The 27467-nt window shown below is 38.7% G+C and overlaps 1 protein-coding gene across 1 annotated transcript in view; it reads left to right on the plus strand.

Moving 5' to 3' along the window:
• Positions 1–27467, plus strand: part of TET2 (tet methylcytosine dioxygenase 2) — a 277826-nt gene that overhangs the window by 228784 nt on the left and 21575 nt on the right. Inside the window, 7 exon segments of the mRNA XM_053703509.1 lie at positions 13867–13960; positions 15424–15563; positions 21749–21880; positions 21882–21929; positions 21931–21960; positions 21962–22054; positions 22056–22114. Coding sequence (XP_053559484.1) covers positions 13867–13960; positions 15424–15563; positions 21749–21880; positions 21882–21929; positions 21931–21960; positions 21962–22054; positions 22056–22114 — 596 coding nt within the window.

A 27467-nucleotide genomic window follows, 5' to 3' on the forward strand; every position in this document is an offset into this window, starting at 1 on the left:
GACTCCTCCTTGGAGTCTCAATTTAGTTCTTTCAGTTCTTCAGGGGGTTCCGTTTGAACCCTTGCATTCCGTTGATATTAAGTTATTATCTTGGAAAGTTTTGTTTTTAGTTGCAATTTCTTCTGCCAGAAGAGTTTCAGAATTATCTGCTCTGCAGTGTTCTCCTCCTTATCTGGTGTTCCATGCAGATAAGGTGGTTTTACGTACTAAACCTGGTTTTCTTCCAAAAGTTGTTTCTAACAAAAACATTAACCAGGAGATTATCGTACCTTCTCTGTGTCCGAAACCAGTTTCAAAGAAGGAACGTTTGTTGCACAATTTGGATGTTGTTCGCGCTCTAAAATTCTATTTGGATGCTACAAAGGATTTTAGACAAACATCTTCCTTGTTTGTTGTTTATTCCGGTAAAAGGAGAGGTCAAAAAGCAACTTCTACCTCTCTCTCTTTTTGGATTAAAAGCATCATCAGATTGGCTTACGAGACTGCCGGACGGCAGCCTCCCGAAAGAATCACAGCTCATTCCACTAGGGCTGTGGCTTCCACATGGGCCTTCAAGAACGAGGCTGCTGTTGATCAGATATGTAGGGCAGCGACTTGGTCTTCACTGCACACTTTTACCAAATTTTACAAGTTTGATACTTTTGCTTCTTCTGAGGCTATTTTTGGGAGAAAGGTTTTGCAAGCCGGGGTGCCTTCCATTTAGGTGACCTGATTTGCTCCCTCCCTTCATCCGTGTCCTAAAGCTTTGGTATTGGTTCCCACAAGTAAGGATGACGCCGTGGACCGGACACACCTATGTTGGAGAAAACAGAAATTATGTTTACCTGATAAATTACTTTCTCCAACGGTGTGTCCGGTCCACGGCCCGCCCTGGTTTTTTTAATCAGGTCTGATAATTTATTTTCTTTAACTACAGTCACCACGGTAACATATGGTTTCTCCTATGCAAATATTCCTCCTTAACGTCGGTCGAATGACTGGGGTAGGCGGAGCCTAGGAGGGATCATGTGACCAGCTTTGCTGGGCTCTTTGCCATTTCCTGTTGGGGAAGAGAATATCCCACAAGTAAGGATGACGCCGTGGACCGGACACACCGTTGGAGAAAGTAATTTATCAGGTAAACATAAATTCTGTTTTTATCCCTCCCTCTCTAGTGACTCTTGCGTGGAAAGATCCACATCTTGGGTAGTCATTATCCCATACGTCACTAGCTCATGGACTCTTGCTAATTACATGAAAGAAAACATAATTTATGTAAGAACTTACCTGATAAATTAATTTCTTTCATATTAGCAAGAGTCCATGAGGCCCGCCCTTTTTTTGTGGTGGTTATGATTTTTTTGTATAAAGCACAATTATTCCAATTCCTTATTTTATATGCTTTCGCACTTTTTTTCTTATCACCCCACTTCTTGGCTATTCATTAAACTGAATTGTGGGTGTGGTGAGGGGTGTATTTATAGGCATTTTAAGGTTTGGGAAACTTTGCCCCTCCTGGTAGGAATGTATATCCCATACGTCACTAGCTCATGGACTCTTGCTAATATGAAAGAAATTAATTTATCAGGTAAGTTCTTACATACATTATGTTTTTTTAGTTTTCGTTTTAGTTTATTGTCTTACTTCAGAATAAACCTATATTTATTTCACATTCATAACTATTAGATTATAATTTGTGAATTGAATATAACATTTAAAGAATACCTATATTGATATTCATCATTGGTTGATAAATTTCCACCTTAAGATCGAAATTAGATATATCTCTCTCTTTTCCACCTTAAATTATTTGATCTGTACATCCAATCTGGAGAGCTTGAAGTGTTTAAATAGCTCAGAAGGTGACTCAGACAAACATGTCTTGATAAAGCCTAAGGGCGAAACGCGTTTACCTTGACATTCTTTGTCACCTTGTTCTATTGTGCATTCTATTAGGATCATATCTGACCTGGAGTATTACCACTCACAAATGGACACTGACAAACGGACACCATCTAGTTGCTATTAGCGACCGCCAAGCCACATAAGTTACTAGAGGGCAGCCTTGGAGCACCTCCCATCTGTGCAAGTCACTGTCAAGTTCATCAAGCCATCACAAACTGATCAGAAATCATTTAGTCACAGCAAGTGTCCACCAAGTTTATCCACATCGACCCCCAGGACTTCCCTTTCTTTATTGGGAATAGGGGTAATGGATTGCTAATACGGAAATGAGAATATTCAGATACCTGATTACATTGGGATTCACCACAACACAAAGTGTTTCCCACATTTCCAGCTACTGCACTTATTGCAACATAAGTTGCATTCCTATCGCTACAATATTACTTTAAAGGTTCCACACCAGTGACGTCAGAAAGATCACGTGAGTCGGTTTACAAAAAAGCCGCCTTCAGTTAAAGTTCGGTAACACTCAAAGGGTACACAAGCTGTCAGATCGGCCCGCCAAGGTAATATCACCAAAACTTCACTTTTCTTTCCTCATACAGGATCATATTGGAATTCACCTAAGACAATCTAAGGTACCTTGATCGTAATTTTATAGCCATAGGCCTTGGCTACGATTTATTTCTATATGCACAATTGACTTGAGCCTCCCTTTGCTCATATACGCTCTGTGTTTTTATATATATGTTTTAGGAGTCCAGTTTTGCAATTAGGGAGACGTTCCTTTATTTTATCGTTTTATATTGTTTTATTAAGTTGCTTTTGTTTTATTAAATTGCTATTGTTATAATGTTATTGCTCTATTAGCCTTTACTTGTTGGTTGTTCCTTATATAATACCTTTATTTCGATCCTTTCCATATCCTTGGAATTGAACCATTTCCCCGAAAAGATTCACATCCTTCACACAGGTTTCTCTTTAGTTATTCATAATAATTTTACACAGTTTGTTCACATACTTTGTTTAGACCACTATTTGATCCGTGCTTTATAGCGCTTACTCTCTTTTACACTTACACTATGGTTTAATCACTTTTGTTTCTTTGAGGGGAACTCTAGAGTATAGCAGGATTACATTATTCCTTTAGAGCTTCCACTTTCGTTTTCTTCCTTGTGTTTCTTGCCTCGTAGAGTTTTTTCCCTTCCTTGCATCCTCGGAATCTCGGAAAGGAAGATGTGGAATAGTGGTTAGCTCCACCGTTCCTGAAGCAGGAGGTTGTGGGTTTGAACCCAGGTAAGGCTCCTGCTATAAGCTGGATTCTGGTATTCGGATGCTGAGGGTCAGAGTATTTTCTTCCCTTGGGGAGTGTTCCTTCTGATGGAAGGCAGCAGTGCAGGGGTTCTCGGACCCGAAGTTCCTGTCATGACTCATGGTAGCATGCCAATTTTAGTAGCGGTCAGAGTTCTACTCTGGGTTTTTTGCTTCCTTGTAGATCCATCCTTTTCTTCCAGAGGTCTGGGACTCTTGTCTTCGGTCTTAACTAGCCTTTGGCTAGGACTGTTACCCTGGAGGGGAAGGTTGGGGATCGGTCTGCTCTATGCAGGTGTTGACCGTTTTACTTTTATTGAGTCTGTCCTCTTCAGTGGAAGGACTATTGTGTCCCATTTCTCTAATGGGTGGGCCATCTGCTGCTGGTATGGGTCGCTCTTGGAGGCCCGGTATTTCTGGTCGGTAGCTGTCGTCGAGATTTCTCTTGTTAAGTGTATCCAGTCCACGGATCATCCATTACTTGTGGGATATTCTCCTTCCCAACAGGAAGTTGGCAAGAGGATCACCCACAGCAGAGCTGCTATATAGCTCCTCCCCTCACTGCCATACCCAGTCATTCTCTTGCAACTCTCAACAAAGATGGACGTAGTAAGAGGAGAGTGGTGTATTATAGTTAGTTTTTAACTTCAATCAAAAGTTTGTTATTTTTAAATGGTACCGGAGGTGTACTGTTTCATCTCAGGCAGCATTAGAAGAAGAATCTGCCTGTGATTTTCTATGATCTTAGCAGAAGTAACTAGATCCACTGCCGTTTCTCACATATTCTGAGGAGTGAGGTAACTTCAGAGGGGGGGAATGGCGTGCAGGTTTTCCTGCAATAAGGTAATGTGCAGTTAACATATTTCTAGGGATGGAATTTGCTAGAAAAATGCTGCTGATACCGGATTAATGTAAGTTAGAGCCTTAAATGCAGTGATAGTGACTGGTATCAGGCTTATTAACAGAGATACATACTCTATAAAAAGTGTAATATAAAACGTTTGCTGGCATGTTAATCGTTTGTATATATGTTTGGTGACAAAACTTATTGGGGCCTAGTTTTTCTCACACATGTGCTGCTTGATTTTTGCCTAGAAACAGTTTCCTGAGGCTTTCCACTGTTGTAATATGAGTGGGAGGGGGCCTTTTTTTTTTAGTGCTTTTCTGTGCAGATAAAAATACTGACAGACATTCAGCTTCCCTCTGCATGATCCAGGACATCTCTGAAGGGCTCAAAGGCTTCAAAGTCGTGTTTGAGGAGGGTAACAACCACAGTAGACTCTGGCAGTTGTTGTGACTGTGTTTAAAAAAACGTTTTTGTCATTTATTATTCTTTTTTTGTTATTAAGGAGTTAATCATCCATTTGCAAGGTGGGTGCAATGCTCTGCTTGACTTGTTACATACACTGTAAAATTTTGTTAGTGTAAACTGCCTTTTTTCACTGTTATTTCAAAATTTGTCAAAATTTGTTTCTCTTAAAGGCACAGTAACGTTTTTTTATATTGCTTGTGTTAAACTTGCTTTAAAGTGTTTTCCAAGCTTGCTAGTCTCATTGCTAAGTCTGTACAAACATGTCTGAAACAGAGGGATACTTGTTCATTATGTTTAAAAGCCATGGTGGAGCACCCATAGGAGGATGTGTACTAAATGTATTGGATTTCACCTTAAACAGTAAAGATCAGTCTTTATCTATAAAAGAATTGTCACCAGAGGGGTCTGTCGAGGGGGAAGTTATGCCGACTAACTCTCCCCACGTGTCAGACCCTTCGCCTCCCGCTCAAGGGACGCACGCTAATATGCGCCAAGTACATCAGGGGACGCCCATAGCGATTACTTTGCAGGGACATGGCTGCAATCATGAATAATACCCTGTCAGAGGTATTATCCAGATTGCCTGAATTGAGAGGCAAGCGCGATAGCTCTGGGGTTAGACGAGATACAGAGCGCGTAGATGCTGTAAGAGCCATGTCTGATACTGCGTCACAATATGCAGAACTGAGGACGGAGAGGCTTCAGTCTGTGGGTGACATCTCTGAATCGGGGAGACCTGATTCAGAGATTTCCTAATTTTTAAATTTAAGCTTGAGAACCATCCGTGTATTGCTTGGGGAGGTATTAGCTGCTCTAAATGACTGTGACACAATTGCAGTGCCAGAGAAATTGTGTAGGCTGGATAGATACTATGCCAGTGCCGGTGAGTACTGATGTTTTTCCAATACCTAAAAGGCTTACAGAAATTATTAGTAAGGAGTTGGGATAGGCCCGGTGTGCCCTTTTGCCCACTCCTATATTTAGAAAAATGTTTCCAATAGATGCCACTACACGGGACTTATGGCAGGACTGTCCCTAAGGTGGAGAGGAGCAGTTTCTACTTTAGCAAAGCGTACCACTATTCCCGGCTGAGGACAGTTGTGCTTTTTCAGATCCAATGGATAAAAAATTAGAGGGTTACCTTAAGAAAATGTTTATTCAAACAAGGTTTTATTTTACAGCCCCTTGCATGCATTGTGCTCTGTCAATGCTGCGGCGGCATTCTGGTTTGAGGCCCTGGAAGAGGCCATCCTACAGCTCCATTGACTGAAATTGTTGACAAGCTTAGAACTCTTAAGCTAGCTAACTCATTTGTTTCTGATGCCATTGTTCATTTGACTAAACTAACGGCTAAGAATTCCAGATTCGCCATCCAGGCGCGTAGGGCGCTATGGCTCAAATCCTGGGTCAGCTGATGTGACTTCAAAGTCTAAATTACTCAACATTCCTTTCAAGGGGCAGACCTTATTCGGGCCTGGTTTGAAAGAATTATTGCTGAATTACTGGAGGTAAGGGTCATACCCTTCCTCAGGACAGGGCCAAATCAAAGTCCAAACAGTCTTATTTTCAGGCCTATCGAAATTTCAAGGCAGGTGCAGCATCAACTTCCTCTGCTTCAAAACAAGAGGGAACTTTTGCTCAATCCAAGCAGGCCTGGAAAACTAACCAGTCCTGGAACAAGGGCAAGCAGACCAGAAAGCCTCTGCTGCCTCTAAGACAGGCATGAAGGAGCGGCCCCCTATCCGACAACGGATCTAGTAGGGGGCAGACTCTCTCTCTCTTCAGCCAAGCGTGGGCAAGAGATGTTCAGGATCCCTGGGCGTTGGAGATCATATCTCAGGGATATCTTCTGACTTCACAGCTTCTCCTCCACAAGGGGAGATTTCACCTTTCAAATTATCTGCAAACCAGATAAAGAGAAGAGGCATTCCTAAGCTGCGTACAAGATCTCCTTGTAATGGGAGTGATCCAATCCAGTTCTGCGGACGGAACAAGGACAGGTGTTTTATTCAAAATCTGTTGTGGTTCCCAAAAAAGAGAGAACCTTCAGACCAATTTTGGATTTAAAGATCCTAAAACAAATTCCTCAGAGTTCCGTCATTCAAGATGGAAACTATTCGAACCATTTTACCCATGATCCAAGAGGGTCAGTACATGACCACAGTGGACTTAAAGGATGCCTACCTTCACATTTCCGATTCACAAGAATCATCATCAGTTCCTGAGGTTTGCCTTTCTAGACAGGCATTACCAATTTGTAGCTCTTTCCATTCGGGTTGGCTACAGCCCCAAGAATTTTTACAAAGTTTCTGGGCTCACTTCTGGTGGTCCTAAGACCGCGAGGCATAGCGGTGGCTCCTTACCTGGACGACATCCGGATACAGGCGTCAAGCTTTCAAATTGCCAAATCTCATACAGAGATAGTTCTGGCATTCCTGAGGTCGCATGGGTGGAAAGTGAACGAAGAAAAGAGTTCTCTATCTCCTCTCACAAGGGTTTCCTTCCTAGGGACTCTAATAGATTCTGTAGAAATGAAAATTTTACCTGACGGAGTCCAGGTATCAAAAACTTCTAAATGCTTGCCGTGTTCTTCACTCCATTCCGCGGCCCACGGTGGCTCAGTGCATGGAAGTAATTGCTTAAAGGGTAGCGGCGATGGACATAGTGCCATTCGCGCAGCCTGCATCTCAGACCGCTGCAATTATGCCATGCTCGAGTCAGTGGAATGGGGATTACACAGATTTGTCCCCCTCTACTAAATCTGGATCAGAAACCAGAGATTCTCTTCTCTGGTGGGTTATCTCGGGGGCCCATCTGTCCAAGGATAGACCTTTCACAGACCAGATTGGACAATTGTAACACAGATGCCAGCCTTCTAGGTTGGGGTGCAGTCTGGAACTCCTTGAAGGCTCAGGGTTTCATGGACTCAGGAGGAGAAACTCCTCCCAATAAATTTTCTGGAGTTAAGAGCAATATTCAATGCTCTTCTGGCTTGCCTCAGCTAGCAACACTGAGGTTCATCAGATTTCAGTCGGTACAACATCACGACTGTGGCTTACATCAACCATCAAGGGGGAACCAGGAGTTCCCTAGCGATGTCAGAAGTCTCCAAGATAATTCGCTGGCAGAGACTCACTCTTGCCACCTGTCAGCGATCACATATCCCAGGTGTAGAGAGACTGGGAGGCGATTTTCTAAGTCGTCAGACTTTTCATCCCGGGGAATGGGAACTCATCCGGAGGTGTTTGCTCAATTGGTTCTCGTATGTGGCAAACCAGAATTGGATCTCATGGCGTCTCGCCAGAACGCCAAGCTTCCTTGTTACGAATCCAGGTCCAGGGACCCAGAAGCGGCACTGATAGATGCTCTAGCAGCGCCTTGGTTCTTCAACCTGGCTTATGTGTTTCCACCGTTTCCTACTGCTCCCTCGTCGATTTGCCAAAATCAAACAGGAAAGAGCATCAGTGATATTGATAGCGCCTGCATGGCCACGCAGGACCTGGTATGCAGACCTAGTGGACGTCATCCTTTCCACCATGGACTCTGCCTCTGAGACAAGACCTTCTAATACAAGGTCCTTTCAATCATCCGAATCTACATTCTCTGAGACTGACTGCATGGAGATTGAACGCTTTGATCCTATCAAAGGCGTGTGGCTTCTCCGAGACAGTAATTGATACCTTAATACAGGCACGAAAGCCTGTCACCAGGAAAATTTACCACAAGATATGGCGTAAATATCTTCATTGGTGTGAATCCAAGAATTACTCATGGGAGTAGGGTTAGGATTCCTAGGATATTGTCCTTTCCTCCAAGAGGGTTTGACAAAGGATATCAGCTAGTTCTTTAAAGGGACAGATTTCTGCTCTGTCTATTCTTTTTACACAAGCGTCTGGCAGAAGTTCCAGACGTTCAGCGCATTTTGTCAGGCTTTAGTTAGAAATTAAGCCTGTGTTTAAAACCTGTTGCTCCTCCATGGAGCTTAAACTTGGTTCTTAAAGTTCTTCAAGGGGTTCAGTTTGAACCCCTTCAATCTATGATATCAAACTTCTTTCATGGAAAGTTCTTTTTCTGATGGCTATTTCCTCCGCTCGAAGAGTCTCTGAGTTATCTGCCTTACATTGTGATTCTCCTTATCTGATCTTTCATTCAGATAAAGTTGTTCTGCGTACAAAACCTGGGTTTTTACCTAAGGTGGTTTCTAACAAGAATATCAATCATGAGATTGTTGTTCCATCATTATGTCCTAATCCTTCTTCAAAGAAGGAACGTCTTTTGCATAATCTAGACTTAGTCCGTGCCTTGAAGTTTTACTTACAGGCTACTAAAGATTTTCGCCAAACATCTAACCTGTTGTTGTTTTACTCTGGACAGAGGAGAGGTCAGAAGGCCTCGCAACCTCTCTTTCTTTTTGGCTTCGGAGTATAATCCGTTAGCCTATGAGACTGCTGGACAGCAGCCTCCTGAAAGGATTACAGCTCATTCTACTAGAGGCTGTGGCTTCCACCTGGCCTTTAAAAATGAGGCCTCTGTTGAACAGATTTGCAAGGCTGCAACTTGGTCTTCGCTTCATACTTTTTCCAAATTTTACAAATTTGATACTTTTGCTTCTTCGGAGGCTGTTTTTGGGGGAGAGGTTCTACAGGCAGTGGCTCCTTCCGTTTAAGTTCCTGCCTTGTCCCTCCCATCATCCGTGTACTTTAGCTTTGGTATTGGTATCCCACAAGTAATGGATGATCCGTGGACTGGATACACTTAACAAGAGAAAACATAATTTATGCTTACCTGATAAATTTATTTCTCTTGTAGTGTATCCAGTACATGGCCCGCCCTGTCCTTTTCAGGCAGGTCTAAATTTTAATTAAACTACAGTCACCCTATGGTTTCTCCTTTCTCGGCTTTCTCAGCTTGTTTCGGTCGAATGACTGGATATGGCAGTGAGGGGAGGAGCTATATAGCAGCTCTGCTGTGGGTGATCCTCTTGCAACTTCCTGTTGGGAAAGAGAATATCCCACAAGTAATGGATGATCTGTGGACTGGATACACTACAAGAGAAATACATTTATCAGGTAAGCATAAATTATGTTTTTTTCGGCGCTACTCAGTGGGTTGAGTCCCACGATGGCTTAGGTCAGCTTTGCTGCCCAGAGATTGGTCAGTCGTGAGTTCTTGTTTGCAGGTGGCTCTGTGTTCTCTTGGAGAGCTCTTTTTAGCTGCTAGGACAGTTATTCCTGTTTTCTGCTTGTCTTATGTTTTGTCTAGCCTGACAGTTCTCGACTTGATCTATGATGCAATAGAGAACTTGCGGTTTTTGTGGAGCACCATATGTGTATGGTGCCGTGTCAGGAATATGAGGATGGCCCTCTGGTCATCTTAGGGACATTTTTTCCTTAGTATGGACTTATCTTTCTGGTCCTTGTCCTTCTAGGGAGTTTCGTCTCCCTGGGCAGTGGGTACTGTTGCAACCTTGAGTTGCTCTAAGTTTGATTTGAGCCCATGTTGGATGGTCTTTTGGATCTCTTATGGGATTCTCTATTCTCCCTCTCGGAGGTAGACAGAGGTTTTTCGCCTTTAGGTCGGGGGTTCTTTTCTTGAGAGTCCACAGCCGCAGGCTGGCTTCTCGGAGGCTCTTGTGCTCAGCAGACTCTGGGTTTGAGTGGCTTTACAGGTGGTGTAACTGATGTACAGTACCTAGGCTTCCGTTTTTCCTTTGGTCGTCTATAAGTTTTTTTATATGGTGTCGGGTAATGTCAGGCTGTGGTGCCTTTCGAAGGGCCGCCTTTTTTGTACCCACCCTTTGTTTTCATCAGTGTCCTCTAGCTTGGGGTATTGTTTTCCCAAAGTAATAAATGCAGCTGTGGACTCTTCCCGTTTAAGAAGAAAAACATAAATTATGCTTACCTGATAATTTTCTTTTCTTCTGATGGGAAGAGTCCACAGCTCCCGTCTGCGTTTTATTGGTGAGGCGGCAGTACATTTTTTGTTCTTCTAGCACCTTTTTTCACCTGATATTTCTCCTACTGTTTCCCTTGCTTCCCTGGCAGAATGAATGGGGGATGAGGGATGTGGGGGGAGGTATTTGATGCCTTTGGGCTGGGGGTGTCTTTACCTCCTCCTGGTGCCAGGTTCTGAATTCCCAAAGGTAATGAATGCAGCTGTGGACTCTTCCCGTCAGAAGGAATGAGAAAATTATAGGTAAGCATAATTTATGTTTTTTTTTTATCCTTGTAAATTGTTTTTAATAAATATTGTTTTATACTTACACATTTGAGCTAGACTGGATGTATACTGGTTTGCCCTAGCAGTATAAAATTGGGGTGTGCGTTACCTTCCAGAGCCAGTCTAGGCTCTGCAACATGTGAGTAGCCAAGTAACATCATAGTGTATATATTCTTACTGTACTCCACTATTTGTTGTATTTACTTTTTCTTGAGGCAAGAAGATCATTGTGTCATTATGGTGAAAATGCAACACCAATATGTGGAAACTGACAAGCTCTTGTTAATATTCAAATATCCTTTTATTAGTGTGTTAAATTGCACTAGTATAACCACTTTGTATCATATGCGCTATATCACTTTTTAAGTATTTTGCACAAGTGTATTTTTGTACTTTTATTATTATATAGATATAACATATTGGGCCCCATTATCATAGCGTTAGACTCTCGAGACACTTTGCGGTTTCAATACGTCCACTGACGTCTCTGCACAATTACACATCCGACTTTGGAATTGATAAAAAAGATATGGGTTAGAATGGACACTAAACACAAATTTTTTCTTTAATGATCAGATAGAGAATGCAATTTAAGCAACTTTCTAATTTACTTCTATTATCACTTTTTCTTTCGTTGTCTCTTGCTATCTTTATTTAAAAAGCAGGTATGTGATGCATAGAAGCCGCCCATTTTTGGTTGAGAACCTGGGTTAATGCTTGCTTATTGGTGGGTAAATGTCAGTCTCTAATAAGCAAGTGCTATCCATGTTCTGAACCTAAAATGGGCTGGCTGCGAAGATTTACATTCATGATTTTCAAAGAAGATAACAAGAGATGAAGAAAAATTGATAATAGGAGTAAATTAGGAAGTTTGCTTAAAGGACACTGAAACCAAATTTTTTTTTTTTCGTGATTCAAATAGAGCATGACATTTTAAGCAACTTTCTAATTTACTCTTATTATCATTTGTTCTTTGTTCTCTTGCTATCTTTATTTGAAATCAAGACTGTAAGTTTAGATGCCGGCCCATTTTTGGTGAACAACCCGGTGGTTTCTTGCTGATTGGTGGATAAATTTATCACCAATAAGAAGTGCTCTCCAGAGTTCTAAACCACAAAAAAGCTTAGATGCCTTTTTTTCAAATAAAAAGGCAATTGAATGAAGAAAAAATTGATAATAGTAGTAAATTAGAAAGTTGCCTAAAATTGAATGCTATATCTGAATCATGAAAGAAAAAATTTGGGTTCAGTGTCCCTTTAAAATTGCATGCTCTAGCTAATCATGAAAGAAAAAATTTGGGTTTCTGTGTTCCCTTTAATACACTTGCATCAACAAAGCCGTAAGGATCAGCGTCTCCTGTTGATAACTTTTAAAGCATTGATTGCACGAAAACTTCAATTTATCATTTGTCTCACAACGCATTTCATCTCTACTTAGTCCCGACCCTTTTCTACACTCCAAAATGGTATCATAATTTATCATTTTAGAAGAATCTTTTTAGCGCTGAAGCACCATTTTAACATTATTGGTTTTTGTTTTTTTTATGATAAATATTAATATATCTAATGTGGTTAATTACTACATTTTAGAGAGAGATAGAGTTATATGCTGTATTTATCTTGATTTAAAAGATTGTAATTGCAAAGTTTATTATAAAAAAAAAATAGTAAAACATTGCAATTGCACCTTTTAAAATGAAGGTAAACTTTGGTGAATGAAAGCACGGTTTTTTAAAAATACTATTAAAAACAAGACACTTTCATTCATCAAAGTTTACAAAGCAGCCGTTTGTTTAAAAAAAATTACCTTTTTTCTTTCACAGCTAGAGCAGCTTCCCCCACATAGAGATCCTCTATTCACACGTCAGCAATGACTAATCCTGCTTCCTCCAATCACAGCATGGCCTCAGGCAATGACTACCCTGGGGGGAAAACTGTTATTTGAGGAAGCAGGATTAGTCATTGCTAACGTGTGAATAGAGGATCTCTAGGTGGGGGGGAGCTGCTCTAGCTGTGAAAAGAAAAAAAGGTAATTTTTTTAACAAAATGGCTGCTTTGTAACTTTGATGAATGAAAGTGCCTCTGTTTTTAATAGTATTTTTTTAAAAACGGCTTTCATTCACCAAAGTTTACCTTCACTTTAAAAAATGTTGAAGTTAAAGGGATAATAAACACTAGATAAATTGTATAAAGCATAGTAGTGAGATTATTCCCCACTTACCTCTCGTTATGGGTTCATCCCATTGTTTCCTATGGTGTTTACTAGCTCAAAACTTGAGATTGAGACTCTGGTCAAATGCATTGCTCAACATGCGAACGTACAAGTAATAAAGTATAATAAATCTTAAATTGGTTGAATCTACCTCTAGATAGGATTGAGTTTGCAAAATTCAGATGAAATTAACGGAGTAATTGAGCTACAGTGAATGTTGATCACTGAACGGAAATTAAATCGTTTGGACAATTTTTATTATAAATAGACAACATGATAACTTTGAGTATTTTATTTTGTGTGTCATTCAACCTTAAAGGGACAGTCTTGTCAAAATCAAACTTTAATGATTCAGATTGGGCATACAATTTTAAACAACTTTCCAATTTACTTTTATCATCAATTTATTTTTTTCTTTTGGTATTCTTTGTTGAAAGATAAACCTAGGTAGGCTCATATGCCAATTTCTAAGCCCTTGAAGGCCGCCTCTTATCTCAGTGGATTTTGTTCATTTTCACAACTAGACAGCGCTAGTTCATGTGTGTCATATAGATAACATTGTGCTCACTCCAGTGGAGTAATTTATGAATCAGCACTGGATTGGCTAAAATTGCAGAGTTTGTCAAAAGTACTGAAATAAGGGGCAATCTGCAAAGTAATCACAGATTATGCAAAACTGGGGAATGGTAATAAAGGGATTATCTATCTTTTTATAAATAAAAAATTCTGGAGTAGACTGTTCCTTTTTTTTCAGCTTGAAGCTTTGATAAATAGAGCCCATTGTGTTCTATAGCTAGTAAGGGCTGAAGAATAAACTCAGGACTGAAATGTTTTTCAATATTATTTTATCAAATGTTATAGAGAGATAACTAAGTACATTCTTGTTGGTAACTTTGCAGTGTTTTGCTTTTTTTTTTTTTTTTTTAAAGGAAAAAAAATTGGAAGCCAATCTACAGAATTTGTCAACATTAATGGCTCCCATCTACAAGAAACTTGCTCCTGATGCTTATCAAAACCAGGTAGGTGTATGGACTGATGGTGTTATGTCTATAATCGGAAAGAAATTGTTTATACCTAGATAATAAAAATAAAATCTTATTATTTTTAAAAAGGAAATATTTTGAAATAATGTTAATGGGACATTAAATTCAAAATGTAATCCCCATAGAGTGTTTAACTCCTTCCTGCCGGGACTCATTTGTCTACATTTGAACAATATCAACAAATGAGTAAAAATTGAAATCACGCGATCATTCATGCAATCGTGTGATTTTCAGTGATGGGATTGGGTCAGGGGGATTGCCTATGATGCTAGTTTCTAGATTTAAAATGCTTAGTTTCGCATTTAACATTGTGATTATTTATAAAACATAATTTGAAATGGTACGAAACAATATTTCTGAGCAGTAGTCCCTGCAAACCTAAGGATTTAGCTGTTCTGTTTGCTCTCTGTCTCTTTTCCAAACTATACCACAAATACGTTTTTGCGGAGTGACAGATATTTTTGCTCTCTGTGTGCACATAGCTTATAGCAGGGATATAAAAAGGAGTGACTTAACAAAAGAAGAAACACACAGCAAGTGACACCATAACAGAGAGAAACAAATCCGGGCACCTTGAAAGGCAGGAATCAGAAAAGCAAACACACAGATAAAAGGGGGGAGAGGGAGATTCAGATGTTTCAAGTTAGAGAAAAGGGTGGAAAAAATGGGGAACGGAACTTAACAAAGGTGAGTTAAAGGCAGAGAAACAGGGATGAAGAGTTGAATTTTTTTTTTATTTGAAATGAAATGCAGGTTATCTGTCAATCTTTTTTGGTAAATGCATGTTGTATGTTTCTGAAAAAGGTTAATAATCAAGAATATAGATTTAAGTTTTACTATGGGCAACTTCTTTCTCATGGTAACAAGTTTTCTGAGATTAGAAGCACTAGAACAGACAATAATACAGTGTGATGCAATACTCTGCCTTATTAGTTAATGCATTGATATAAAAAATAGAATTTTGTTATGATACATAAAAAAATAATTAATATCTGTAATAAACAAGGTGTGTTTCTCATTCTGATCCTCAATATTTATTTTTCTGTTATTAAGTCATGAATTTTTTACAATTGTGTTAAAAGTTTAAAACGAAAATATTCTAATGTGAACTACTGGGAGCTAGCTGAGCACATCTGGTGAGCCAGCATGCATAGCCACCCAATCAGCAGCTAGCTCTTAGTAGTGCATTCTGCTGCTGAACGTATGCGCATATACTTTTTCAACATAGAATATCAAGGGAACAAAGTAACTTTGATGACAAATCAGTGTAATTGCACACACCATCTGAATCATGAAAGTTTAATTTTGACTTTTATGTCACTTTAAGATGCTTTTGTAAGCAGCAGTTGGCAGTTATTCATATTATCATCTCTGGTGTACGATGTATGTTTTGTTTTATGTATTTTGTTGGAAGTTATTTATCTTTTCATTGTCATCTTGCAGATTGACGCACCGAGCATCGAGCCCCACACTGTCGTCTTGGTCTGAAAGAAGGTCGCCCTTTCTCGGGAGTCACTGCTTGCTTAGATTTTTGTGCTCATTCCCACAGGGACTTGCACAATATGCCAAACGGCAGCACACTGGTCAGTAATTGTTGTATGCAAGTAAATGTGATAGCTAAGCTTCATTTTATAATAACGTTTTATAAACGTCTTGTCAGATTAGCATGTTCTACTTGTCCGCCATTACATCCTGTTCACCAACAACATGGATGGACAGAAACTTGAACTGTATAAAGCATTAATGGCTACTGAACTTTTGTTCCATCTGTAACAAAGCCTCTGCCTCTCACTGTCATAATGTTAAAGGCAGCTCCACACTCAGCTAGATGTATAAATCAGGTTAAAAGTTTTAGATTAAGATTGCTTATTCTCACAGTAAATCATATTTACCATGTAAGATTACAGTAGCCAGAGAAATATTACTGTGTATCAGCAGAGCTTTTCAAGCAGAGAATCAGTTGCTGATGTCTGTCTGAACCACAAATCCGAACTTCATGAAAAAAAGTGGTAGCTGAATTTGCAGGGTCTGGAAGCTTTAAAATGTTTTATAGTACACAGAATTAGGTGAAAGTATAGGAGGTGCTGCAGTATGTAAATATCCTGCACCATTATTTATCCAATAACCTGAGTTAATAGCACCCTGACATATAAGGTATTTCACCATGTAATAAATGAAGAAATTGTCTGACAATTTTATAGATAATGTAAAAGATGCTATTATAGAAGTAGAGGAGAAAGCTTTGGTTCTTAAAGGGACAGTCAACACCAGAAATGTTTTTGTTTAAAAAGATAGATAATCCCTTTATTACCCATACCCCCGTTTTGCATAACCAACATAGTTATATAAATATAATTTTTACCTCTGTGATTACCTTGTATCTAAGCATCTTCTGACAGCCCCCTGATCGCATGACATTTTATTTATTATCTATTGACTTTCGTTTTAGCCAATTAGAGCAGTTGTCTGCTACAAGCCACGGGCGTGATCACAATGTTATCTATATGGCTCACATGAACTAGCTCTCCCCTGTTGTGAAAAGCAAATAAAAAAGCATGTGATAAAAAGGCGGCCTTCAAGGGCTTAGAAATTATCATATGAGCTTTCCTAGGTTTAGCTTTCAACTAAGAATACCAAGAGAACAAAGCAAAATTGGTGATAAAAATAAATTGGAAAGTTGTTTAAAATTACATGCCCTGTTTGAAACATGAAAGTTTTTTTTTTGGACTTGACTGTCCCTTTAAGTGAGCTGCTTTAGTCTTGTCAATATTCTCTCTTTTTAACATAGAAGGGTACGTTTTCAGATTTGGTAAATACTGCTATGATCTATACATTGAAAATGGAAATTACCACCAATAGTATCTAACTCTGCTTTATTAACATGGTATTTTTATTTTAATAAATCAATTTGGCACTGGCAATGGTTCAATTTACTCAAATTTACAAGTGAACATTTAATTTTAAAGTCTTAAGCTTGTTGAATAAACCCAAAAAGGTACAAACTGCAGTGATTAGCCAAATCCAAGATATTATTTGCAGCTTCCTAAACACTACAGTAAAAAATGTATTTACAAAAAGAAAATAATTCTGTCAGATAATTTGAGTCAGTCATTTTCAGTAGCCAAACTACATAACCACACAATTTTGGCATCTCCTGATACTAATTCTATTCTTTCCAATAATGTTTAGTGTGTATTTCTTCTAAATGCAGTTTATGTTGACATTCAAAGATTATCGGATTCTCCTTAAAGGGACACTGAACCCAAATTTTTTCTTTCGTGATTCAGATAAAGCATTCATTTTAAGCAACTTCATCATTTTACTCCTATTATCAAATTTTCTTCATTCTCTGGGGTATCTTTATTTAAAATGCAAGAATGTAAGTTTAGATGCCGGCCCATTTTTGGTGAATAACCTGAGTTATTCTTGCTGATTGGTGGATAAATTCATCACCAATAAAAAAGTGTTGTCCAGATCTCTGAACCAAAAATAAGCTTAGATGCCTTCTTTTCAAATAAAAGATAGCTATGTGAATGAAGAAAAATTGTAGTAAATAGGAGTAAATAAGAAAGTTGCTTACAATTGCATGCCTCTATCTGAATTCACGAAAGAAAACAATTGGGTTCAGTGTCCCTTTAAAGAACTTTACAGAAAAAATATCAGGATTTTAAATTGGTTTTAGGCATTGTTTTAGAACAACACCAAAGCGTGTCCATAGGTAGGGAACCAAATGCATAAACATAATACCCTCTGTCTATTGGGATAATGTAGTGGGGAAAACATTTTGAGAAGACAAAATGGTTAGTTTTATCCTTTAAAGCATTTCTTTAAATCTGGCAAAAAGTCAGACATCATTACATAATTACAGGGTTTATTATGCCACAGAATTATTAGATACAGAAAAATGGACTTAAATGTTGTTTATTTTTGCAATTTATGATGTCATCTCTATCCCTGTTACGTTTATCAACACATTTCTGCAAATTCCTCATTAAATTCTCTCTATATTTCTGTTGATAAATTTAGTAATACGCTTTTTAGCTGGAGTATAATCTATTCCCATATTGTTTACTGGTATCAGTGTGTTAGAAAAATCAAGTGTTTAAAGTAATTACAACAAAATCAAATAATTTATTACTCTTGTTCTTTGCTATATACGTCTATGCATACACAGCAAAATGATTCTCCCTCATATTGTAATATCATATGAATGGTTAACTGCTTGGTATACAGCCTCATTATTCTTGGAACAGGTAGAGAAGTTCCCAGAACTGTTCTTGAATCATGTACCTTACTGTTTTGACCTATTTTGACGTATGATAGTGTGGTTAAAAAAATGGTGACACATTTAATGCACTGACAGTCTGGCCATCCCCTAAAGCAGTGTTTTCCAAACTGTGTGTCAATGACACATTAGTGTGTCGGCAGTAGTGTGTATGTGTGTCCCTGCTTCAGCACAATTTTTTTAAATTTATTTTTACGTTTTGGTTCTCCGACATTCCCGCCCTGCCTGCTACTCATATCACATGGTTGACACGTGACTGATACCTAGTGGGTCACAGCTCAGTGGAAACTGAAACTATTCCCATTGGTGGCTTTGGTGTCACATTGGCTCGTGACTGCATGTGTAGTCAGTGAGTGGGGACAGCAGTGTGTTTGCAGCGCGGGCAGAAGTCTGTCCAGACTCGCAGAGCTTCTGAGGTGCGGCAGCTTAAATGCTGAGCTGAAGTCAGAAGTCAAAGTGTTATTTTATTTTGGCAGCTAGTTCCTAGAAGTGCATTGCTGCTCCTGCTCTTGATATATGGAATAGGAAGTGGAGCTTAAAAAATGCAAGTTAGTTTAATCCACATTTTTTTTTTACTTTATGATTTTAGGTAGAACATACAATTTTAAACAACTTTCCAGTTTACTTCTATTATCAAATTTGCTTCATTCTCTTGGTATTTGTTGAAGGAGCAGCAATGCACTACTGGTTTCTAACTGACCACATGGGTGAGCCAATGACAATCGGTATATTTATGCAGCTACCAATCAGCAGCTAGAACCTAGCTACTTGTCAGCTTTGCTAGATTATCCTTTCAGCAAAGGATAAAAAGAGAAGGAAGCAAGATTTAAAAAAATAAGTAAATTGGAAAGTATGTTTAAAAAATGTAGCTCTGTCTAAATCATGAATGTCTAATTATGACATTACTGCCCTTGTAAAACGTTTGGCTTCTGATTATAGTTTAAAACAATTGCTTATAGATATGCTCTTTAATGGGCCAATTCTTTCATGCCTAACCTGAAACTTGTTATTAAATATTTTACAAGAGAAAGAGCTCTTTTGTCGAATTTAAGACACAATGAACAAGCCAATTTAACCAAGAGCCAAATAAAAGGCCAATGTGGGTTTGAATATTTAAACTCTTGTTGTTTGACAACCCATTCAGGAAGTTCGATGTCAGCAAAGAAATTAAAGTAGCTGAACTTAGTTTCATTGATGCAGTGAAACCCAATGAATTACAAATATGCTGTATGTGACGGGAACCCAGGCAATCAGAGGCAATAAACATGTTTTAGAATAGAACAATTCTAGATAAGATATGTTAAAAGGTGAGAATTTCAAAATCGAATGCTCTGTTATGTAGCAATCAACCTTCTATTTGTTCTCATGTATTTGTGTGTTGTTTGATTCCAAAGTATAAATATTACTAAATAGTAGGTATCCATGTATCAAATTACACTTTATATTAATATGCATTGTAGAAGCACCACTGGATTTGATTTGTAGACCTTTGCCATCTTAAAGGGATATGAAACCCCCATTTTTTTTTTCGATTAAGACAGAACATACAATTTTTAAAAAGTTTCCAATTTATGTCTATTACCAAATTTTGCTTAGTTCCCATGATATTCTGTATTGAAGAAATACCTAGGTAGGCAACTGAAGCACTACATGGCTGGAAATGGTGCTGGCCATCTAGTGCTATAGGCAAATGCTTTACATTTTTACAAAACTGCTGCCATAAAGTGGCCCAGAAATGGGCCAACTCCTAAAGGGCGTCCCTGCCTTTAACAAAAGATACCAAGAGAAACAAAGAAAAAAAGGATAATGTAAGTAAATTAAAAAGTTGTTTCAAATTGCATGTTCTATCTAAAGCATAAAAGTTTCATATCCTTTTAAAAGGGGGCATAAATGTCAAAAATGTGCTTTCATGATTCAGATAGAACTATTTAACAACTTTCCAATGTAATTCTTTTCTCAAATTTGCTTCATTCTCTTGCTATCCTGTGTTGAAGGAGCAGCACTGTACTATTGGGAGCTAGCTAACACATCCGGTGAGCCATTGAAAAGAGGCATATATGTGTAAGCTACCTCCCACTAATGCATTGCTGGTCTCATAAACCTAGCTAGGTATGCTTTTCAACAAAGGATATAAAGAGATTGACGGGAATGTAGATAATTGGAGTAAAATTTGGTAAGTTGTTTAAAAGTGCATGCTCTTTCTGAATCACAAAATAAATATTTCATGTCCCCATAATATTAGGAATTATTCTGGAAAGATTGTTTAATATGCTGGTCATGTGTTGAGATAACAAAACTATTTCTGTACAGATAAAAGTTATATTTATTTTATGACATCATGATTAATTTCAAACAGTAGTGTTGAGAAAAAAATGGGGCGTCGCACCTACCTGCACCACAAACATCCTGATATATGTTTTGAACACATACTTCCAATAAGGAATTGGTTGATTATGGAGGGGGATTGCCAGGAACAGAGGGAATTTATCATCTACATAATGCTGGGAAGAACGATCAGAGTATTGGGACATAGGAGAGGTCTGGTACCAGGTTCATCAGGGAGGGTCTCTAGTCTATTCCGAAGGGAATGAATGAAGCCTCATAAGAACTTGTAGACAATCTAACCTACTACTAAATAGGTTTCAAGAAATGGCGATAAAGGTGTAGCCCTACTGGCTGTTACAACACTGAAAATAGTAGAGAAATAATGATCCTCACATGATGGCTCTGAGTCAATGTCACTGCTCCATATGGGAAGTATTGACAGATGAACAGTGACAAATCCTTCTATTCAGGCGACTAGTCAACCAGTTTTCTTGATATGAGGGACAGTGACCGTGTGGCCGTGCTTATTAACCAGCCCACGTTTTCCCCTACTGGCTGCTCAATCCATGCCATGCTAGTTATGTCACCTGCCCACTCCGAACAGAGACTCAAAAAGTGATGCCCCCCCATCTGCCGCCCTAGGCAAGTACTTTGTTTCCCTAGTCCAAAATACGCCTCAACGTAGGTTCCTAAGTTCACCAATCAATATTTATATTCTTCTAATCAAATGCATTTCAGTTTTAACTATGGGTGTACCTGGAAGATATTAACAATGTCAGGAAGTCTGATTATATTTTTGTTCTTTGTTCTGGTTCCTAGCCTATGTGGGCTGGCTGCTGCAACATTCACAGGGCCCTGAAACTTTTGTATTTTATTTTAATGATACCTTTTTGACGTGACCTATAAATTGACTAGTCTAAATATAAGCAGTTCACTAAATAAAAAAAATGCATGTTTCCATATGAACATGAAAAGTTACTTGCATTCATTTTTACCTAAAAAGCTATAATAGCAAAATGTTGTAAACATGACTCTGGGAATATACCCTTTGTCACTGTATAGGTTAAAAGAAAACCATATCACCACTTAAGATTATTAAATGACAACCAAAAATAACTGGATGTCTTTATTGAAACCCAATGTATGTTGTTTTGTCAGGTTTGCACTTTAACTAGAGAAGACAATCGTGATCCTACCAAATTACCAGAGGATGAGCAGCTGCATGTCTTACCTCTTTACAAAATCTCCAATGTTGATGAATTTGAAGCGTTTGAAGCTCAGGAGAAGAAGAAAAAGAACTGGAGCTATACAAGTGTTGTCTGCTTTCCGTAGGCAAGTAAAGGATGCTCGCAGAACCTGTGAAGACCTGGCCGGCAAAAAAAACTGGAAGCCAAAAGAGCGGGGCAGCAGAAAAAACTCTCTGCAGCTCTTGAAAATGGCACTAGTAAAGGTGAAAAGGAGAAGCACACCACGCCACAAGAACGCACACTCAGATGACGCTGGGCACAACAAAAAGCTAACTAGGTATTTATGTTATAGCTCTACATAAAGGGACATGAATGTAAACTTTCATGTTCCAGATGGAGCCTGCAATTTTAAGAGACTTTTCAATGGTACTTGTATTATCACATTTACTTTGTTCCCTTAGTATCCATTGTTAAAAAGCATAACTAAGGTAGGCTCAGGACTAGAAATGCTTACCTTGAAGCTAGATGGTGTTGGTGGCTACACGCAAATGCCTCTTGTTTTTGGCTCCCTTTGGAAGTGGTTAAACACATAGTTATATGCAAGCAATAATGCAATAATAAAATGCTCTAACACATGAAATTAGTTTCTTGTTACAATTTTAAGTCCCCTTTAAACTTGAAATAAACTTGTAAAATTAAAAAGTTGGATGAATAACTCATCAGTTATACCTTTTCCTTTCATTATATTGTCACCTGATATGTTCTTGAGGGAATTCTATATACTATTCTGAAATTCAGTCAATGTTCAACTGCAAAAATATGTCAGAGTTTGCATACTGGTTTACCCTTGATAAATCATGATTTAAATTGATGGTAAAGTCATATCGGACACTATTTAAGCTCTGGTATAATGCAGTGTCAGTAATATAATAGTACTTTTGTAAAAGTACATAAGTATCTGCAAGTAGGTATATATATACCGTTTCTATTTGCTGTCATTCAAATTCCCACAAAGATCTTCATCCGACTGTCAATTATTTTTTTTGCTAATTTTTTTTTTACTCAATCCATTGTTATGTGTAGCCATCTGGCTCGCTGCATTGAATGGGAACTCTCATGTGTATGCGTTTAATTTGCGCAATACGTTTTCATCCAATTAGCCTCTTCGACTGTCTCTTCCAGGGCCGGCGCTTGCATACAGGCAGGGGGGCACAATCTTGGAGCGGCAAACTGCAACACTGTCTGATATATATTTTTTTTACATTTTTTGTTTTTTTAGCCAACATGGCAGCCATCAAGGCCAAGGGCTGAATACCATTTCATGACAGGCTATTATTGGCAATATATGTTGCTCTGCGAATCGCACAAGGTGTTGGCTGCCTGTCTGGGGTAAAAAAAAATATTCTGCATGTCAGACTGTATTTTGTATGTGACTGACGTGCAGACTAAGTTTTTAACCCCAGACAGGCAGCCAACACTTTGTGCGCTGCACAGCGCAACAATATTGCCAATGCCAATAGCCCAGCCATCATCAAGAAATTTATTCAGCTGAGCCCCTCGGCTGTGATTCCTGCCGCCTAGTTTTTAAAAACTGCAAGCTGCAATCCCAACGATTAAACTTGAGCTGAACTGCTGAAAAAGTATCTGGCGCTGCGCATTCTTTGGACAATGGGCCTCGCTCCCCCCGTGCAGTGATGCATGGCTTTCAGCACACAGGCTGCTGTTGGGGTGGGGTTACATGTGCTGCTGGCTGCCCTCTCTTATTCTGGGCACGACTTTGGCATCCGCACGCAGTGTCGCACTCAAGCGGCTTTATGAATGGCACTGACTGACTGACTGATTGGTGTGTCCAGGCCATCTGCTCCACCCGGAGATGTTCCTTGCACTCTTGCAGCCTTGCAGACTATTAAAGACATGGCCAGGGGGAAATGGATTGGGTAAGTCCTTCTGGGGCAGTGGCTCTATCTCCCATGTCATCCATGTCTATCTCCATCATGTCAGTCAATAAATCAATTAGATTTAGAGGTATTTTTAAATATATCTGTGTGTGTGTATATTTATATATATATATCATATATAATATATATATATAATAGTTATGCAGAACAACCATTGTCTGATTTGCTATGCAGCACAACCACATTTGCTATGCAGCACAACCACTGTCTGATTTGCTATGCAGCACTTCCACTGTCTGATTTGCTATGCAGCACTTCCACTGTCTGATTTGCTATGCAGCACTTCCACTGTCTGATTTGCTATGCAGCACTTCCACTGTCTGATTTGCTATGCAGCACTTCACTGTCTGATTTGCTATGCAGCACTTCACTGTCTGATTTGCTATGCAGCACTTCCACTGTCTGGTTTGCTATGCAGCACAACCACTGTCTGATTTTGTTACGCAGCAATACCACTGTTTGATTTGCTATACTGCACTGCCATTGTTTGATTTGCCAATGGATGCGCTACCACTGTTTGATTTGCATTTAGCTACCAATCAGCAAGTGTTGCTCCTAAGCTTACATTCCTGCTTTTCAAATACAGATACCAAGAGATTGAGGACAATTTGATAATAGGAGTTAATTAGAAAGTTGCTTAAAATGTCATGTTCTAGCTGAATCATGATAGAAAACATTTGGGTTTAATTTCCTTTTAACTAGCAATGGGATGGTTTGTAATGGGGTGGGGGGGCTGCAAAATGTATCCTCGCCTGTGTGGCCAAAAATCCTAGCACCAGCCCTGGTCTCTTCTGTTTACTTTGGATGACAATTTGTTCCTCTTTGGAGTGTGCGCAACAACTCAGACATATAGAGAGGATGGGACCGATCTATGCGTCACTCGAATGCTGTACTAGGAGGCAGAGGGAAGACTTAGCAACGATCATGATGTTAGTAAAATAAAAAGGTAATTTTAAAGAATATGACTTCGAATTTTATGAAGTTTTTGAAGCGGTTGTGCTTATATTGATATAACTTTTATTACATTGGCACTGTATATATTGATTACCATAACTTTTAAAGTGCTCACTTAATGAAATACTAAACTGGAAAAAGATTACACCTCCGTGGTGAGGACCTCTAACAACAAATGATCTTGAACCAAAAACCTTGGCAACAGAAGCAAAGTACACTAGCATTGTGTACTTTTAGTGTATATATTTTTTTATGTTTACAACACTTTAATTAGAACAATAATCTATGACTATCATTAAATAATATCCGCAGTGGACTTTGAGCCTGAGGACACTAACAATACAAGAAACTTATGTTTGGAAATGACTAATTAATTGTATAGTGTACACCAATTTTATATAACTGCATGTAAGAGACACTATGCACAGATACTGATCTAAAAACCCAGTACAACATACTCAGATGCTCCTGGTTTAAGCACTGTTGATGAGGTTAGACTGGGACACTCAGTGAAATGGCTGTGGAAAGCAGGAATAGCCCCTCCCCTGCTTATGAAAAGACAGATTAACACAAACAGGGAGCAAGTAGGAATCTGTAGACTTTAGTTTACATCTGATAATTTGGGGCTTGGTTGAGGAGTCTAGAAAATCGGCACAATGTTATTAAAAAATAAGCAAAAATTATATTGTTACAAAAAACTCCCAGATAGGATTAATAAATGATCATCTACAAAACATTTACGCAAATAAAAATCTAGTGTACAATGTCTCTTTGAAGGGGACAATTAATCTCTCTTGAAAATGTTTACTGGAAGAAATATAAAAAAGCAATGCAATATATATTATTGTTTATTTTGCCTACTTTTTGCATAATGTGTGCTTGTTCCACTGGCTTCCAGAGAAGCCGGAGTTCCTTAATCATACATAAAGGTACATAAAGTAAAATGTTGTTTTTAATGTTACATAATTTTGCATTATGTGCAGATTTAAATAACATTAACCTAGTGGTACCTGCAAACAAAAAAGAAAGAAAATTAAAATGTAACCCTCCCAAAAGTTTTCTACCTTATCTTCATCGGCCATCCTCTTCTGTTCTGGCTGTTTTTGTTTTGGCTTTTTCAAAAGTGCGTTACAGGCTTGCTGCTAATCACAGAGTGCTCGATCACGCCATTGAACTAACTAGTGTATTCCCATGCTGGATAAAGCTGCTGACCAGTTTACCCAGTGTGAGAAGTGTGCTTACATTTAGCTCAACAGTGAAAAATCGGAGAGCGGCTGTGGTTACACAGCGAGCTTGTGATGTGCTTATGAAAAAACAGCAGAGCAGTAGAGGACGGTGGTGAAGGTATAGTAAGTGCATAGTGCACAATTATGTAACAACCATTTATTGTCCCTTTAAGTGAAGAGACATATTACTTGAGCCTTGAAAATTCTACCCAGTGATTGGTTACATTTGTTACAAGCTTATTTAAACCTGTCCTAATTGGCCACAGCAAGGAAGGCCAGAAGCATGGATCCCACAAGACTTTTTATGAGGTCTGTTCCTGAACTGCTACTAATTTGCAAAAACCTTTTAAATTGTGCTCACAAAATGACAATATTTGCTATGACTTATTATCCCCTTTACTGGAACTTGTTAGCAATAATAAAGAACCTGTAATCAAACACAAAATGGCAGTCATTGGGTAATTACAGGACATGTCTGTGTCTTGCTATAGAATATCATATCAGTCAAGTCTAAACAGTTTTAAAATAAATTAACATTTGGTTTTGCAGCAACTAACTATTTTTCAGTAGCCAAACTCCACTCACTTACTCACCGTTATTGGAGCAGTTAATATGGGCTGTCATTATACTATATTTAATGAGCATTGTTTGTTTTTATCTGCTACAACCGAATTAGGGAAAGATATGTTAGGAGGATTAGTCTGCAGTGCTCATTTTTCAATTGTGACCATTAGAAAATCAGTGCTAAATTGCATGGAAACGGGCGGATAGCAAGAGAACGAAGAAAAATTGATAATAGGAGTAAATTAGAAAAGTTGCTTAAAATTGCATGCTGTAATTCTGAATCATGAAAGGAAAAAATGGGTTTAGTATCCTTTAAAGTATATTGCAAAGTTGTTTTAACTGAGCATTTTATATTAAAATCTCAAGGTCTTTTTTGCCCCTTGTTTAAATTGATTCAGTAATCTGTGAAACATGGTTTTTATGAAAAGGCTTGTTAAGAGAATAGTTTTAAAAGAAAAAAGTTTCAGGAATCAGTACCCTCCACACCTGTGAACTGATCTCAGTGGAGTTTTACTATAAGGGGCATTGGCTTTTCATTTTCCACTTTTTTCACCATATCGGAGGTTTATTGTGCAGATTAATGATGTTTTATAGCCTGAAATGTGCCTTACAATATGCTCCTCGCTAACTGGATCCAAATGACTATCATCAACCAATAGAGGGGGCTCTAATACAAGTGGAGCGCAATTTAGCGCTTCCCACTCGGAGCATAAACTTAGCTCGGACTTCGGCTTTTTGCACACGTCAGGTACTGCATGTATTAGAAGTTAAAAGTGAAACGTTTTTGTTCTCGCTCTTAACCCTTCTCACGCAAAAAGACAAACTTTCAATATCATGACCACTTAATGTATTTCCCCCTATAGACTTCAAAGGAGCGTGTAAAGTGTAAAAAAACCTCATACTCGCAGCATCAACCTGCATCACAATAAGGCCCCATACTCTTATAACTCCTAAACCACCACATAGCCCACCGCAAAGTACCCCACTA

The sequence above is a fragment of the Bombina bombina genome, chromosome 2 (assembly GCF_027579735.1).
Source record: "Bombina bombina isolate aBomBom1 chromosome 2, aBomBom1.pri, whole genome shotgun sequence".
NCBI classification, from domain to species: Eukaryota; Metazoa; Chordata; class Amphibia; order Anura; family Bombinatoridae; genus Bombina; species Bombina bombina.